At 37.0% G+C, this 15,998-nt stretch overlaps 1 protein-coding gene across 1 annotated transcript in view; it reads left to right on the top strand.

Annotated features, from left to right (window-relative positions):
- Positions 1 to 970: 970 nt before the first annotated feature.
- PCYT1A (phosphate cytidylyltransferase 1A, choline) overlaps positions 971 to 15,998 on the top strand; it is a 29,828-nt gene continuing 14,800 nt past the window's right edge. The window contains exons 1-2 of the mRNA XM_025474155.3: positions 971 to 1,091; positions 14,121 to 14,220. Coding sequence (XP_025329940.1) covers positions 975 to 1,091; positions 14,121 to 14,220 — 217 coding nt within the window. The 5' untranslated portion in view covers positions 971 to 974. The remainder of the gene's footprint in view (positions 1,092 to 14,120; positions 14,221 to 15,998) is intronic.

Here is a 15,998-nt window from a genome sequence, read left to right as displayed (position 1 = left end):
ACCCAGGGATTCCCGCCATTTTAACTAGAGGAAAGAAAGTAAGGCTAGAAGCTCTGCGAAGTAAGACAGTAATAAGTCACTTTTCACTGAGGGAAGCAGCTTGGGTGAGGTTTTGATAGTTGGAGGCTCTGAACAAGATTAAGGTGCTGACTCTGAAAGAGGAAGGGGAAATGGGTAGTAGAAAAGGAAGAAGACGGATATTTAAAATATTCAGTGTACTTCACAGTTTTCATAGATCTAATCCTAATGGTGTGGTCTCTGAAATCTACACAGCATTTAGAGTTGAAAAATCCAGCTTTGGGATCCCTGGGTGGCGCAGCGGTTTGGCGCCTGCCTTTGGCCCAGGGCACGATCCTGGAGACCCAGGATCGAATCCCACATCGGGCTCCCGGTGCATGGGGCCTGCTTCTCCCTCTGCCTATGTCTCTGCCTCTCTCTCTCTGTGACTATCATAAATTTAAAAAAAAAAAAAAAAAATCCAGCTTTGTTAAGCCAGGAATTGGTGATGGCCTGTCTCTTTGAAAAAAAGCTCTTTTTCCATCTGCACCAAAAACATACCTTTCACATTTCCTTGTACTTGTCATATCTCCAGATACACCAGGGATGTTATAAGGGGTAGTGGTAAAAATCTGTATAACTAATTTTCTCAGTCACGTTATTCCAGTCTTTTACATTTAGTCAGGTTATGAAATTAGCAGTTAGTATACAGGTTATGTTGGTCAAGGTAATAATTTCCAAGGTCAAGTGATTAATTTTGGCTCTTGTTCCAGAGAGGCATTTCAGTGTTTCTATTAGAGCATGCGTTTTGTGAAGCTTTGTTGTTTTTGCCAGATGCAGTTGGCTTATCTTGTGAAATATGTGCTATCATTTGCTGAGTGTATCTGTGTTAACATCTCTGAAATACTGGTAACAGACTTTTTTTCCACTTCAGTGAGAAAAAAATTTTTTCATTTTCTATGACCAGTTAAAAGAAGATGGATGCACAGAGTTCAGCCAAAATGAACACAAGAAAGAGGAGAAAAGAGGTACCTGGACCCAATGGGGCAACAGAAGAAGATGGAATTTCTTCAAAAATGCCACGCTGTGCAATTGTAAGGAAGAGATTTCTTTGTTGAACACTTAACCTTGCAAGGGAAGGTAGAAACTGATATAGAATTGATGATGTCAGTATGACAAGTCTTCTAAGATAATGGAAAGAATGAATAGTGTAAATAGTATTTTCACAGTTGTTGGAGATGTTATGCTTTCTTACCAAATTGTAGCTCCCAGCTCAGTTATGAGAGAGCTTTACATTGGGACGGGAAAAAGAATGTTAGGGGAAAAAAAGAATGTTGGGAAAATTTGGAATTTGTGTATATATTAGGCTAAAGATCAAATTAAAACTAATGGAATAGAGAAATTGGAGCAGTCATCTGATCTCAGTATCATCTCATGGTGTTTAGTTTTCTCCAGTATCATTCCTTCACTCTATTACTGCTAATGTCTTAGATGAAAGCCTTTTTCTATTACTGCCTACCTGTAATTCTTTGTTCCTGGGATAGTATCTTGTATTTGCTAACTACTGCCAAGCTTTCGATGAAAGACCCCACTCCAAACTGCTCATCCTGTCTCAGTTTGGTATCTTTCTTTTTTTTTTAATTTTATTATTTTATTTTTTTAATTTTTAAAAATTTTTATAGATTTTATTCATGAGAGACACAGAGAGAGAGAGAGAGAGGCGGAGACACAGGCTGAGGGAGAAGCAGGCTTCATACAGGGAGCCCGATGTGGGACTTGATCCTGGGACTCCAGGATTACGCCTTGGGCTGAAGTCAGGTGCTAGACCACTGAGCCCCCCAGGGATTCCCCAGTTTGGTATCCTTAAAGCTTCCCATAAAAAACATGTCAAAGAACACATATATAGTTGAAGTTATTATTAATATATAATATATATTACTAATATATAATTTATAGAATATATATGATAATACGTAATGATAATATATGTCATTGTTAATAAAATGAAATCCATCTTTTAAAATTCCAGTGAAAGGATTATATGTTTCTGTGTTTTCTTTACCCATGTTGACCATTCGCCATTGATCAAACTGCAGTTTCCACTGGTTAGTTCTGGAGCTTTGTGTAGTGCAAAGGGAAAAACATTTTTACTCTGACACAATTAATATTTGTTCCAAATCAGTACTCTATCTTGAGCAATAAAAGCACTTGGACTCCATCAATAGGAGGCATATGCTTTAGGCCTGATATTGATGATGATATTGACGGTAGGGGCAAGTGTATTCGTTTCCTATTGCTGCTTAACAGCACTAAATTTAGTGGCCTAAAACTATACAGATATTATCTGATAGTTGTGGAGGTCAGAAGTCTGAAATGGGTTTCAGAGGACTATAATCAGTGTCAATAGGACTGGAGGCTCTAAGGGAGAATCTGTTTTTTTCAATCTGTCTTTTCCAGCTTTTAGAGGCTGCCCTCATTGCTTTCCTCGTGGTGCCAGCCAACAAGCATATCACTCTGACTGCTGCTTCTGTCATCACATCTCACTGATTCTAACTTTTCTGCCTCCCTCATTCACTTACAAAGACCCTTGTGATTACATCGAACACACCTGAATAATCTGGGATAATCACCCTATTTCAGAGTCCTTTAATTTAATCATATCTGCAAAGCCACTTTTGCTATGTAAGGTAATTTGGTCACAGGTTCTAGAGACTAACATGTAGACATCTTTAGGGGATCATTATTCTATATTATTCTATACATTGTAGCAAGTATACTCAGAAAATCATTCAGCTGTAAACAAAACAGAACATTGTTAATTTTTGAATGTTTCTTAGAGAATTCAGGTTAAGGAGATCAGTGGTAAGCACCAATTCAGCAATCAGTCTTGGAGTAGGGACAAGTTATAACCAAGTAGGTGATACTTGTTGACAGTCACAATAGCCAGGGATAGAGCAAAATCTAAGTCAGTCTTAGTGGAATGGTCTCTGAAAAGACTTAAATTTATTGGTCCTTAGAATTTAGGAATTTCAATGCTTTTTTTTTTTTTTTAAGATTTTATTTATTTATTCATGAGAGACACACACAGAGAGAGAGAGGGGCAGAGACACAGGCAGAGGGAGAAGCAGGCTCCATGCAGGGAGCCTGACGTGGGACTCGATCCCGGGTCTCTAGGATCACACCCTGGGCTGCAGGCGGCGCTAAACCACTGCGCCACCAGGGCTGCTCGGAATTTCAATGCTTTAAATTACTTTGCTTTATATGTTCATGTCACAAATCAGTTGAGTGACTTGCTACTTATTGCACATTCCTCTCTAGTACACACTGGCTATTTAGCATGGGCTAATGGTCAAAGATTCACTCACCCAACAAGCTGTACCAACCCTAGTAAGGAGTGTCTGCTAAATAAACTCGTCTGTCATCTCCATTGTATACTTGTGTTTTCTATCTCTAATTCCTGTTTAGCTCTGTAGCAAAAGTAAAGATTTTTTTTATAACAACTCTACTGAGATCATATAGTCCACCCATTTAAACTGTACAAGTCAGTGGTTTGGGGCATATTTAGAGTTGTGCAACAGTCATCACAACCAGTTTTAGAGTATTTTCATCACCCCCCCAAAAAAGGTCCCATCCCCATTAGCAGTCACTTCACATTACCTCCTAACTTCCCCAGCCTCTTGAAACCACTCTTTCAGTATCTGTATTTACCTATTCTGGGGATGCCTGGGTGGCTCAGTGGTTGAGCGTCTGCCTTTGGCTCAGGGCGTGATCCCAGGGTTCCGGGATCAAGTCCCTCAATGGGCTTCCTGCTTGGAGCGTGCTTCTCCCTCTGCCTGTGTCTCTGCCTCTCTTTCTCTCTCTCTCTCTCTCTCTCTCTCTCTGTGTCTCTCATGAATAAGTAAATAAAATCTTAAAAAAAAAAAAAAAGATTTGCCTGTTCTGGACATTACATGCAAATAGGATACATACAATGCATAGTCTTGTGGCTGGCTTTTTTTGCTAAGCATGATTTCAAGATTCATTAGTGTTGTAGGCATGTATTAGTACTTCATTTCTTTTTGTTGACATCTAATAATCCATCACTATCCATATAATATTCCACATACCACATTTTACTTACCCACTCCTTAGTTGACATTTGAGTTGACCAACCAAGATTTTATTACATAAAATGTGTCAACATGGCCAGAAGATGCTAGCAGTATAAATATAAATAAGACCTTCCCTTTGAGAGATGTGACCCTAAGATGGAGCTCAAAGCTCAGAAGAGGCTTTTTTTTTTTTCCAGGCAAAGGAGAGAGAAATTGGAAGGATCAGCAAATATTAGGTAGCTGGGTTGGTGGGTCAGAATGAATTGGAAAGAAGAGAGAAAAGAATTAAAGAGGAAAAATGAAAGGATAACTTTATGGCTAGTTTTTTTTATAAGTATAAAGAATTTGCTGATACAGATGTTTCTAAAGGTACAATAAAAAAATCACAAAAATATGGAGAATAAGACTTTTAGCCTATCTTAATATTTATCATATGTATGAATAAGTCACAAATTGGAAACAGTTCCGCTAATGGAGATAGAGCGCACAGTCTCATATATTGGGAAAATCTGTGTGCCAGTTGCTATGCATTGTAGGTGCAAAGATGAAAAGATGACCTTGCCCTTAAGAAGCTCACAGACAGGGGAAATCAATAAATAATTAAGATACAGAATGAGGGGTGCCTGGATGATTCAGTAAGTTAAGCATCCAACTCTTGGTTTTAGCTCAGCTCATGATATCAGGCTTGTGAGTTTGAGCCCCATGTCAGGCTCTGTGCTGAGCATGGAACCTGCTGAGAATTCTCTTTCTACCTCTCCCTCTGCCCCTCCCCTGTTCGCATATTCTGTCTCTTAAAAAAAGAAAAAAAGATAGAAAATGAAAAGGGGCAAGTAGAAGAAAGTTAGAGGTACAATGGCTGCCTAGAGGAGCAACAGATTAACTTTGATCTAGGGGTAGAGATAGTGGTTTTGGAAAAGCTTCATTGAGGAGATTATTTCTGAACTGAACTTTGAAGGATAAATAGGAATTCAAGAAATGAACAAGGGGCGCCTGGGTGGCTCAGTTGGTTAAGCATCTGACCCTTGATATCAGCTCAGGACTTGATCCCAGGGATGTGAGTTTGGCTCCATGCTAGTTGTGAAGCCTACTTTAAAAAAAAAAAAAAAATAATAATAATAATAATAATTTATCCAAGAAATGGACAAGAGATAGAATACAAGTTCAAGTGTGAAATAATAGTATGTTTAGTAAACCATGAGTAATATTACTAGCGTTTAAAGTTCAGAAAAATAACCTGCAATACATAGGTAAGCAAGGGCCTGATTATAAAGGATCTTGTATTCTTTGCTAAGGAGTTTAAATTTTATCCTTTGGATAATGTGATCAGATTTGCAATTTAGAAAGTCGTCTTGATTGTTTGGGGAAGGATAATTTGAAACAAGGATTGACAGAAACCAAAGGTCTAGTTGTGAGATTGTTGTAATGATCCAGATTGGATATAATGAGAATTTAAACTGAAATTTTAAGGAATAAAATAGACAATTCTTGGAAACTTGTAAAGGATGAGAGGTGTTGAAGATGACTCCTAGATTTCAGTCTTAGGTAGATTGTGTAGATGGGGTGCTTCTTACTTAATGTAGAAATACAGAAAGAAGAGCTGGGTTAGGAGAAAGGTGATGGGTTTAATTTAGTACAAGTTCAACTTACAAGTCTAGGAGAGGGACACCTGGTGGCTCAGTGGTTGAGTGTCTGCCTTCAGCTCAGGGTGTGATCCCCGGGTCCTAAGATTGAGTCCCACATTGGGTTCCATTCAAGAAGCCTGCTTCTCTTGCTGCCTGTGTCTCTGCCACTCTGTGTGTGTGTGTCTCAAGAATAAATAAATAAAATCTTAAAAAAAAAATCTTAGGAGATATCCAAATACTGGTTAGATAGATGAGCTCATTGTTTACATTCATTGAAATGGCAGTAGGAGTCAGGGAGAATTGTTTTCTTTTCTCCCTCTCTCCCCTCTTTTCTTCCCTCCCCCAGGGAGTGGAATCTTTTTGCTCTTTTCCTTATCCTTTCTTTCTCATACCATGTGGTATTCCTTTTTACTTTACAGCCAGCCTTTCCTTTAACATTATGGAAAAAAATTGGATCTCAGTAAGACCTATTACCATTTATGCAGCATGTTTGGTAAAAGGGAAATGTTCCTCTGTGTCGTTCTGAAAGCTTTTGCTGAAAAATGTTTAAGAATCCTTGGAAATAGAGTACTAGGAAGCCAGTATCAAATAATGGTGTTACTCTGAGTTATTTCCATTTCCTATTCCTAAGGATGCCAGAATCTCTTCTCTTTCACTGGAATTTGGAGGAATATGTAGTTAATATATGTGAACATAATCAGGAAAAGTTTTTATGATAGCAGTATTGCATTCAGAAAATCATTCATAATTTGGGGATGATGATCATTAATCATAATATCAGTTATAATTTATATAGAATTAGAAACTTTATATAGCATCTAGAATCTAACCTCTTAGATTAATACAATTTAGTTAATTTTGTTGGCATAATGAAACCTGTGTTCCACAGAACAGGAGAGAAAACGAGCTCATGTTGATGATGACCCAAACTTGTTGAGTGCCACTATATGTGAAACATTATGGTAGTTACTTACTTGCATATGGTCTTTTATTTAATCCTTGTAGTTCACCTTATAGGGCAGGTATTTTCCATTTTATAGAAGATGAAAGCTGTGATTCCATAGCTATTAAGTAAGTGATAGAATTGGGATTTAGATCTAAGTTTTTTCAAGTTGCAATCTATGCCCTTTCATTTATGCTTCACAACCAGATAGTCAAATGACTTGAAAATAATATTCTGTAAGATTCCCTTGAGGTTAAAATGAAGGAGGTATGTTTTAGGAGAATTAAGTAGAAATACTTAGTCCTACTTTTATAAGGCTTAGCTTCTAGAAACACTTTTTAGAAAGATATTTTTAGAAATACTATTCATTCTAACTGGAGGCAACTCTAGACAGAGAAAGATTTTGCTGATCTGTTGTAGTTGAACCTTAGGTTTCATTTTCTATACTTAGGAGGAATTGAAACCTTAGCCAGGAGGGACATCTGCATTTGCCTTCTGCCTTGGAACATACATAGTATACAGAGAAGATTGAAGAAACAGTTATTAAAGATAGGACATTAAAAAAAAATTTTTTTTAGGAACTCCTGGGTGGCTGAGGAGACGCTCAGTGGTTGAGCGTCTCACTTCGGCCCAGGGCATGATCCTGGGGTCCTTGGATCGAGTTCCACATTGGACTCCCTGCATGGAGCCTGCTTCTTTCTCTGCCTGTGTCTCTGTGTCTCTCATGAATAAATAAATAAAAGCTTTAAAAAAATTTTTTTTAAATGTTCTATCTTTAATAACTTTCTTTTTATTTTAGACAGGAGGTAGGGAGGATAGAGGGAGAGAGAGAGAGAGGGAATCCCAAGCAGACTCTGTGCCGACTGTGGAGCCTAATATGAGGCTCGATCCTAGAACCCTGAGATCATGACCTGAGCCGAAATCCAGAGTTGGATGCTTACCTGACTGAGCTACCCAGTACCCCAAAAGATAGGATACTTAAATGAATCTTTTAATATTGAGATAAGATTCATATAACATAAAATTCACCATTTAAACCATTTTAAAGTGTACAATTCAGTGGTTTTTTAGTGTATTTACTATATTATGCATCCATCACCACTAATTCCAGAAAGTTTTCATCACCACAAAAAGAAACCCCATATCTATTAGCAGTCACCCCCTGTCCCCTCAACCTACTCCCTGGCAACCACTAATCCACTTTTTGTCTCTAAGTATTTATTTGTCTATTTTGGACATTTCATATAAATGGAATCATTCATACAGTATGTGGCCTTTTGTATCTGGCTTTTTATATTTAACATACCGTTTTCAAGGTCCATCCAGGTGGTAGCATGTATTAATACTGCATTCCTTTTCACAAGTGAATTATATTACATATAGAGGTGCCATTTTGTTTATCCATTCATTAATTGATGCACATTTTGATTGTTTCCACTTTCTGGCTATCATGAATAATGCTGTTATGAACATTATTCATGTACAGGTTTTTAAAAATATATATGTGTTTTCAGGGGCGCCTGGCTGGCTCAGTCAGTAGACCATGTAGCTTTTGATCTTAAGGTCATGAGTTCACTAGAGCCTACTTTAAAAAATAATAAAAAAAAAATCTGTGTTTTCATCCACTTGGTTATATACCCAGGAGTGTAATTTCAGGATCATTATGGTATTCTGTGTTTAACATTTTGAAGTTTTCCAAAGTTATGCACCAGTTTACATTCACAGCAGCAGTGCATGAGGGTTCCAGTTTCTCCACATTCTTGCTGTCAATGTTATTGCCTGTCTTTTTGCTCATAGCCATCCTAGTGGGTGTGAAGTGGTATCATTGTGGTTTTGATTTACTTTTCCATGATGACTAATGTTGTTGATCATCCTTCCACATGCTTTTTGGCCATTAGTATATCTTCTTTGGAGAAATGTCAAGATCCTTTTGCTCCCTCCCATTTTGTTTTCCATGGCCTCACCTAGGATCTTTCATAGTTGCTCTTCCTAGACCTGTTAACTCAGCCTTCTCTAGGTTAATGTTTCTAGCTTGATCTAGGCTTAATACAGAACTCAGTAGTCCGGGGGATCTCTGGGTGACTGAGTGGTTTAGCACCACCTTTGGCCCAGGGTGTGATCCTGGAGACCCGGGATCGAGTCCCGTATTGGGCTCCCTGCATGGAGCCTGCTTCTCCCTCTGCCTGTGTCTCTGTCCCTCTCTCTCTCTCTCTCTCTCTGTGTCTCTCATGAATAAATAAATAAAATCTTGAAAAACAAAACAAAACAAAACTCAGTAGTTCCATTAGTCATTTGGTATTGCTCTGGTACATTTCTCACAGCAGCTATTCCACATATTTCCTACTTTCCTCAAGCATCCAATCTCATTTCAAACTACCTGTTTTTCATAGGACATTTTTTTCCCATAGGACATTTATGTCCTTCTTACTATACTGTTAAAATCAAGGACATCAGATACACATTTGTGTATCTTTCCTCCTTTACATCTAACATTGTCCTTTTATCACCTTTCATTCTGCTTTTAGAAAACGGTGGTCTTTCTTATTTCTGAGGCTAATACTTTCCCCACTGCTTTCTTTTGAAGCCGTTTCCTGCCATTTCTTTAGACTCTTCTTTCTTCCTTAGATATCTATTTTTTCCTTCTCGATATTTTCAATCCCTTTGGCTCCTTTTCCTCTGTCTTTGACATGTACAGATCTCCTTAACTTAAAAAAAAAAAAAATGCCACTAGATCTTCCTAAGTACATTTCAGTTTTTCTCATTCCTTTTATGGATGCACATCTCTACTGAGAGATTATTACTAATCTATTTCCTTTTCGTCTAATTTTCTTAAAGGCACTGGTGTTCTTTTATTAATATATTCTAGAAGATCTCTTAATAGTCATTTGAATCTCCAAATTCAAAGACTTCTCAGTTCTCATTTTCTTTGATCTCAAGTCCTTTTTAAAAAAACTTCTGGGCAGCCCCGGTGGCTTAGCAGTTTAGCACCACCTTCAGCCCAGGGTGTGATCCTGGATATCCGGGATCGAGTCCCAGCATGGAGCCTGCTTCTCTCTCTCTCTCTCTCTCTCCCTGTCTCTAATAAATAAATAAATAATCTTTACCAAAAAAAAAAAAAAAAAAAAAAAAACTTCCCCATTCCTGCTACTGATACTACAATCTTATTTTTCTTCAGTTCAAAAATTCATTGTAAATGCTTCTTCTCAAATTCAAATGACAACTTTTTTTCTTTTTACCATGTCCTAGCCATTCTTCCTTCACAAAGTTCATTTTCTTCTCCCAATAATAATTCTTGAACTGGTCTAAGTATGCAAAATAATAATAATAGTAAATAATAATAAAGTGGCTCCCTGTGGGGGGAAAACACTGAAATGTAGCATTTGCCAATTTCTGTGGCTGAGTTCAGACTACCAATGATTTAATAACTGCTCCATAAAATTCCTGAATACTTAACAGGCAACTCCAGTACACCATTACTGATAACTTTCAGAGACACAATAAAGCTCATCTTTGAGCTACATGTACTATTGTTAATAAACACTTTTTTTTCTATTTGTCTTACAGATTTTTACCTGATTTATATATAAATATATATGCTTTATTGAGAGATAATTCACTACCAGTATAATTTACATGCCCATTTAAAGTGTGCAATCCAAGCAGCCCGGGTGGCTCAGCGGTTTAGCGCCACCTTCAGCCTGGGGCATGATCCTGGAGACCCGGGATTGAGTCCCACGTCGGGCTTCCTGCTTGGAGCCTCCTTCTCCCTCTGCCTGTGTCTCTGCCTCTGTCTCTCTCTCTCTGTCTCTCCTGTCTCTCATGAATAAATAAATAAATCTTTTAAAAAAATAAATGGAATCATACAATAAGTGGTCTTTTGTGGCTAGCTTCTTTCACTTAGCATGTTTTCAAGATATCAGGATCCATGTTGTAGCATGTATCAGTATCACATTCTTTTTTATACCCAGGTGTCATTTGTTTTCCTGAAGTATAACTTATATAAAGTATAGTGCATAAACCTTAAGTGTATATAAACCTTAAGTATAGTGTATAAACCTTAAGCTCAATAAATTTTTATGTATGTATATATCCATGTAATCACCAGTATTCCCAGAAGACTCTCACATCCCTGCTTGTCATTATCTACTTTCCCTAAACTCCCTCCTTTTCCTGTGGCTTCTAGTCATCATCAATTAGCTTTGCCTGTTTTTTAGCTTTATATAGATAGAATCATAAATTTATTATTTTGTGAATACCATATGCTTTTAGAAACACAAACTACTGTTAAGCAACTATTTGAGTACTAACTTCTAGAGGATAAATTGTCTTCTCTAATCTGTAGAGAAATCTCTATTAACTACAGAAAACTATATTTTTGGGTCCTCGGTCTATTCTTATCTCCTTTAAAAATGTTCTTAAAAATGATAACACACACAATGTACCCATGTCTCCTAAAAATGAATGTTTTCTCTTATAACTTTAGCGTATCTTAAACTAAACTTATAAGTGTTTTTTAAAAAGAAATTTTTTTTTAAGATTTATTTCTTTTTAGAGAGAGAGTGTGTGTATGGTGGGGAGGGACCGAGGAAGAGGGAGAAAGAGAATCTTAGGCAGACACCCTGTGAGTGGGGAGTCTGACATGGAGCTTGATCTCATAATCCTGAAATCATGACCTGAGCTGAAATCAAGAGTTGGATGCCCAACTGACTGAGCCAGGTCCCCCCAAAAGAAATCTGTTTAAATTGTAAAACCTAATCTTAATATTTTTTTAAGATTTTATTTATTTATTCATGAGAGACACACAGAGAGAGAGAGAGAGAGAGGCAGAGACACAGGCAGAGGGAGAAGCAGGCTCCACGCAGGGAGCCCGACGCGGGACTTGATCTCGGGTCTCCAGGATCACACCCTGGGCTGAAGGCAGTGCTAAACTGCTGAGCCACCCAGGCTGCCCTAAAACCTAATCTTAAAGGGGTATCTGGGTGGCTCAGTCAATTGAGAGGCTCAGTCTTGGTTTCTGCTTGGATCATGATCTCATGGCGAACCTGCAGTCAGGTTCTGCACCCAGTAGGGAGCCTGCTTGAGGATTCTCTCCCTCAGCCCCCTCCCCCGACTCACACTTGTTCTCTCTCAAATAAATAAATCTAAAACCCAATCTTTAAAAATTCATCCTTATCTAAAAATAAAACAGTGTTTTCCTAGTGCCTGGATTCAGCCCAATCATGATGTAATCTGTTTAGAATTAAAAATTTTAAGCAGACATCACTATAACCCAACAAAAATTAAAAGAATTATAAGAGAATATGAACAACTAAACACCAAAAGTTTTGACAATTTTTTTGTTTTTTTTTATAAATTTATTTTTTATTGGTGAGTTTTGACAATTTAAATGATATAGACATTCCTAGAAAGAGGCAAATTACCAAAAATAACCCAAAATGAAATAGAAAATCTGAATGGACCTATCCCAGGTTAAAAAAAAAAAAATCAAATTAGTCTCTAAAAATCTTCTCACAAAGACAATACCAGTCCCAGATGCTTTATTGGTGAATTCTTTCAAACATTTGAGGAAGAAATAGTTTCCTATTTTGAAGAGTTTCAGAAAAGAGAGAATACTTTCTATCCCACTTTATGAAACCAAACATCAAAGCCAGGCAAAAATAAAGCACAAGAAAAGGAAACTATTGTTCAAAATTTCTCACAAACTTAGATGCAAAAGTCCTTAACAATATATTAACAAATTAAATTCAGGAATATATAAAAAGATTTATATAGCATGACCAAGGGGGATTTCACTCTGGAATACAAAGCTGGTTTAACATCCTAAAATCAATTTAATCTAATATACCATAAGTAACAAAGAAAAGGCATGTGACAAAATCCAAAACCTACTTATAAGACAAATTGCAACAAATTGCAAAAAGAAGGGCCAATTCCTCAGTTTTATGATAAACGACATCCACAAAAGCCCAACAGTTAACAGAATATTTAGTGGTAGAAAATTTCATAGATCACCCCTAAGATTGGGAAAAAGGCAAAGATACTTGTCCTTGTTACTTCTTTTCAACATTGTGGTAGAGATTCCAAGTAAGGCAATAAAGGATAAAAAGGAAATTAAAGACATCCAGATTGGTAAGGAGTAAATAAAACGTCTTTAGTCACAGATAACATGATCTCATATGTAGAAAATCCTAGGGAATCTATCAAAGTGCTAGAACTAATAATTGAGTTTAGTAAAGTCAAGGACATAAGGTCAATATACAAAAATCATCTGAAATTACACACACAGATGCAACATTTGCACATATAAATCAGTTTGCATTTCTATATACTAGCAAGGAACTGGGACGCCTGGGTGGCTCAGTGGTTTAGGACCTGCCTTTGGCCTAGGGCCTGATCCCAGAGTCCCAGGATTGAGTCACACACAGGGCTCCCTGCGTGGAGCCTGCTTCTCTCTCTGCCTCTATCTCTGCCTCTCTCTCTGTCTCTTGTGAATAAATGAATAATAAAAAAAATACTAGCAAGGAACAATCCAAAAATAAAAGCAATTCCCTTCAAAATAGCATCAAATAAAATATTAAATTTAACAAAAACTCTTAAGTCTTTCCTCTACAGAGGAAAGAGCATTCTTGCCTTCTTTTTTTTTTTCACAAAGGTTTTATTTATTTATTTGAGAGAGAAAGTGCCAGTGAGAGAAAAGAGCACAAACAGGGGGAGGAAGGACAGAGGGAGAGGGACAAGGAGGCTCCCCACTGAGCAGAAAGCCCAACAGGGCTTGATCCCAGGACCTGGGATCAGGACCTGAGCCGAAGGCAGATGCTTAACCCACTGAACCATGCATTCTTATTTCATCTTTGCCTCTGAGTAATTGCATATAATTCATATGCAGTAATTCATATAATTCAAGTTTCTTTGAACCTTGTTTTCCTCACCTTTAAATTGAGAATTATTGTACTTCTTGCCTCACAGGGCTGTTATGAGCATTAGAACATATCTACAGTGTAAAGGATTATACAATGATAATCATACTTTAATAAAGCATACAAGTGCCGTTTGCCTTCCTTAGTTGACGTGGTGTGAAAATGTACTTAAAAACCTTGGCAATTTCATTACGTAGAACAGGGTCGGATGTTCTGCTGTAGGGCAAAGGAGCCATTATTCTGGACCCAGTTAGTTGGGATTATGCTTAGTTTCCCAGCCACCTTGCTCAGTGTTACCCCAAATCATCAGCAAGGCACTTATTTATCTTCCATATCATGATTTACCAATTTAATAATTTGGTAAAAGGTTGCAACTCTCACTTGTCATTTTGAAATTCTTTTTTTTTTCTTTTGTATGTTACAGTTTTAGGAGGAATCTAATCACCAACATATTGAATAACTGATTGTACTTTAAAGCTGCCATGTTTTTAGTATTTCAGTCTGTACCATTGAATTTAACTTTCTTTTCCTTCACTTTCCTCTTCTTAAGGGCTTACAGCAGCCAGCTCCTTTTTCTGATGAAATTGAAGTAGACTTTAGTAAGCCCTATGTCAGGGTAACTATGGAAGAAGCCAGCAGAGGAACTCCTTGTAAGTAAATGCCTAATTATTTTGTTGTTTTACTCTTGTTTGTAGCATTCAGTTGTACTTTATCAAATATAAATGTACTTTTTATATTCTTTTCTCAGTTTACCTGTAAAGGCTAGTTGGGGGGCAGTTTCCACCCATCTCCCAGCTATTCTATTTGGGAAGATAACTGTATTCCATAAAGTTTCATTTTTTCTTATTATTATAAACTTGTTTCCTAGGATGTTGTTACAGCTAAGAGCTATAGTTGTACACACTTGCTTCCTGGGCTACTGTAAATAGCTATGAGGTATAGTGGAACAGAGATATAATAGGATATGAGGCCAAGCTGAATTAAAATCTTGTCTGTTTTTTACAAAGGTCCAAATAATATGTCAGGATGTCATATTTTTAATAACCTTCAGAATTGTCCTCCAGATCTCCCTTTCTATAGGTTACTACCCTAGCTATGATGCTGTTGATTTATAGAGGACAAAAATATCCTAAGTGGGGAGATGCTTATCACTTAACTTTACTGATACAATTTTTTAGGATTTTTTTTCCAAAGACTCACTTTATTATTTTTAAACCCTGTTTCTCTATTTGCATGCCTAGTTTACATCATTAATTAGCAATTTTTGACTACATGAATTATTAAGATGTGTTCTAGATACTCTTCCTGTTTTGGACAAGTAGCTTTAGGGATCATCCTAAAGAGAAACTTCCTTGAGTGTTAGGAATACAAAGTCCTATAGGTAGCTGTCCGTACTTATTCCACAAATCTATGCATTTCCAGTGTGTAGAAGGTATTTGTGATTACTTCTTAATCACATACTTAATGTGTTAGTATGTTTGCTCTCGGTTGTAATTGAAGAGTAGGGAAATATGAGTAGACATGAATACTGGACAATTTCAGGCAGGGATCCCAATACTCCTTAGCTATATCTTGGCTATATGGAGCATAGTTTCTGAGTCCTCAGAATTCCAGAGAATGCTTTCTTTTTACAGAAGTGTTTAGCTGTAGCTTATATTGATCACAAACCTTCTGACTCACAATAAGGTTATTTTGGGCTTGGGCTTGGCTCCCCTTGAGTAATAAGCAGGCCAACGGGGCACGGTAAAATGACAACAAAACAGTGTAGTGGTGGCAGGTCAAATTTCACAATGCCATCAAACAGTTCAAGGATCACGTTCAGATGTGATAATAGAGCCTGTTGAAGGCAAGATCTTTGCATATGCTCTCTAATAACACACATTCAGAATGCAGTACCTCACCCAGATCTGATTGCATTAGCCATATTACCCAGCTTTTTGCTAATCTATCCACAAAGATCACTGTGGTACATAAAATGTATGTGTGTACATATGTACTATTCCCAAGATTTAAAGCTTATAATTAACAAGCACTAACTAATCTAATGTTTAAAATTTTAGAATTAATAGAATTTTATAAATAAGTCATTTTTGAGATATCCACTGTGTATCATCTCTTCGTTATATACATGAAGATATTGAAGTTCATAAAAACTAAGAAGTGAAAGCTCCCCTATAGTAAAACAAATGATAGTGATAGAATTGAAACTAAAATCTTAAGTTTTTGCATCTTTGTGTTCTTTTTACCCTGGAGTGATGCTGCTCTTTTTAGACATTAACTGTAAATAATAAAGAACCATCGGCAAATTGATTGCATTTTAAGTGGAACAAAAAGTCACAGATTAACTTGTAAAGTTTGCTGGTCTAATTTATCTCCAGTTTTTCTCCTATATCTCGTTCCGTCTGTCCAGTCTTATGTTAAATAACCA

The sequence above is a fragment of the Canis lupus genome, chromosome 33 (assembly GCF_003254725.2).
Source record: "Canis lupus dingo isolate Sandy chromosome 33, ASM325472v2, whole genome shotgun sequence".
Taxonomy (NCBI): Eukaryota; Metazoa; Chordata; class Mammalia; order Carnivora; family Canidae; genus Canis; species Canis lupus.
This window is presented reverse-complemented; position numbering and strand designations above follow the sequence as displayed.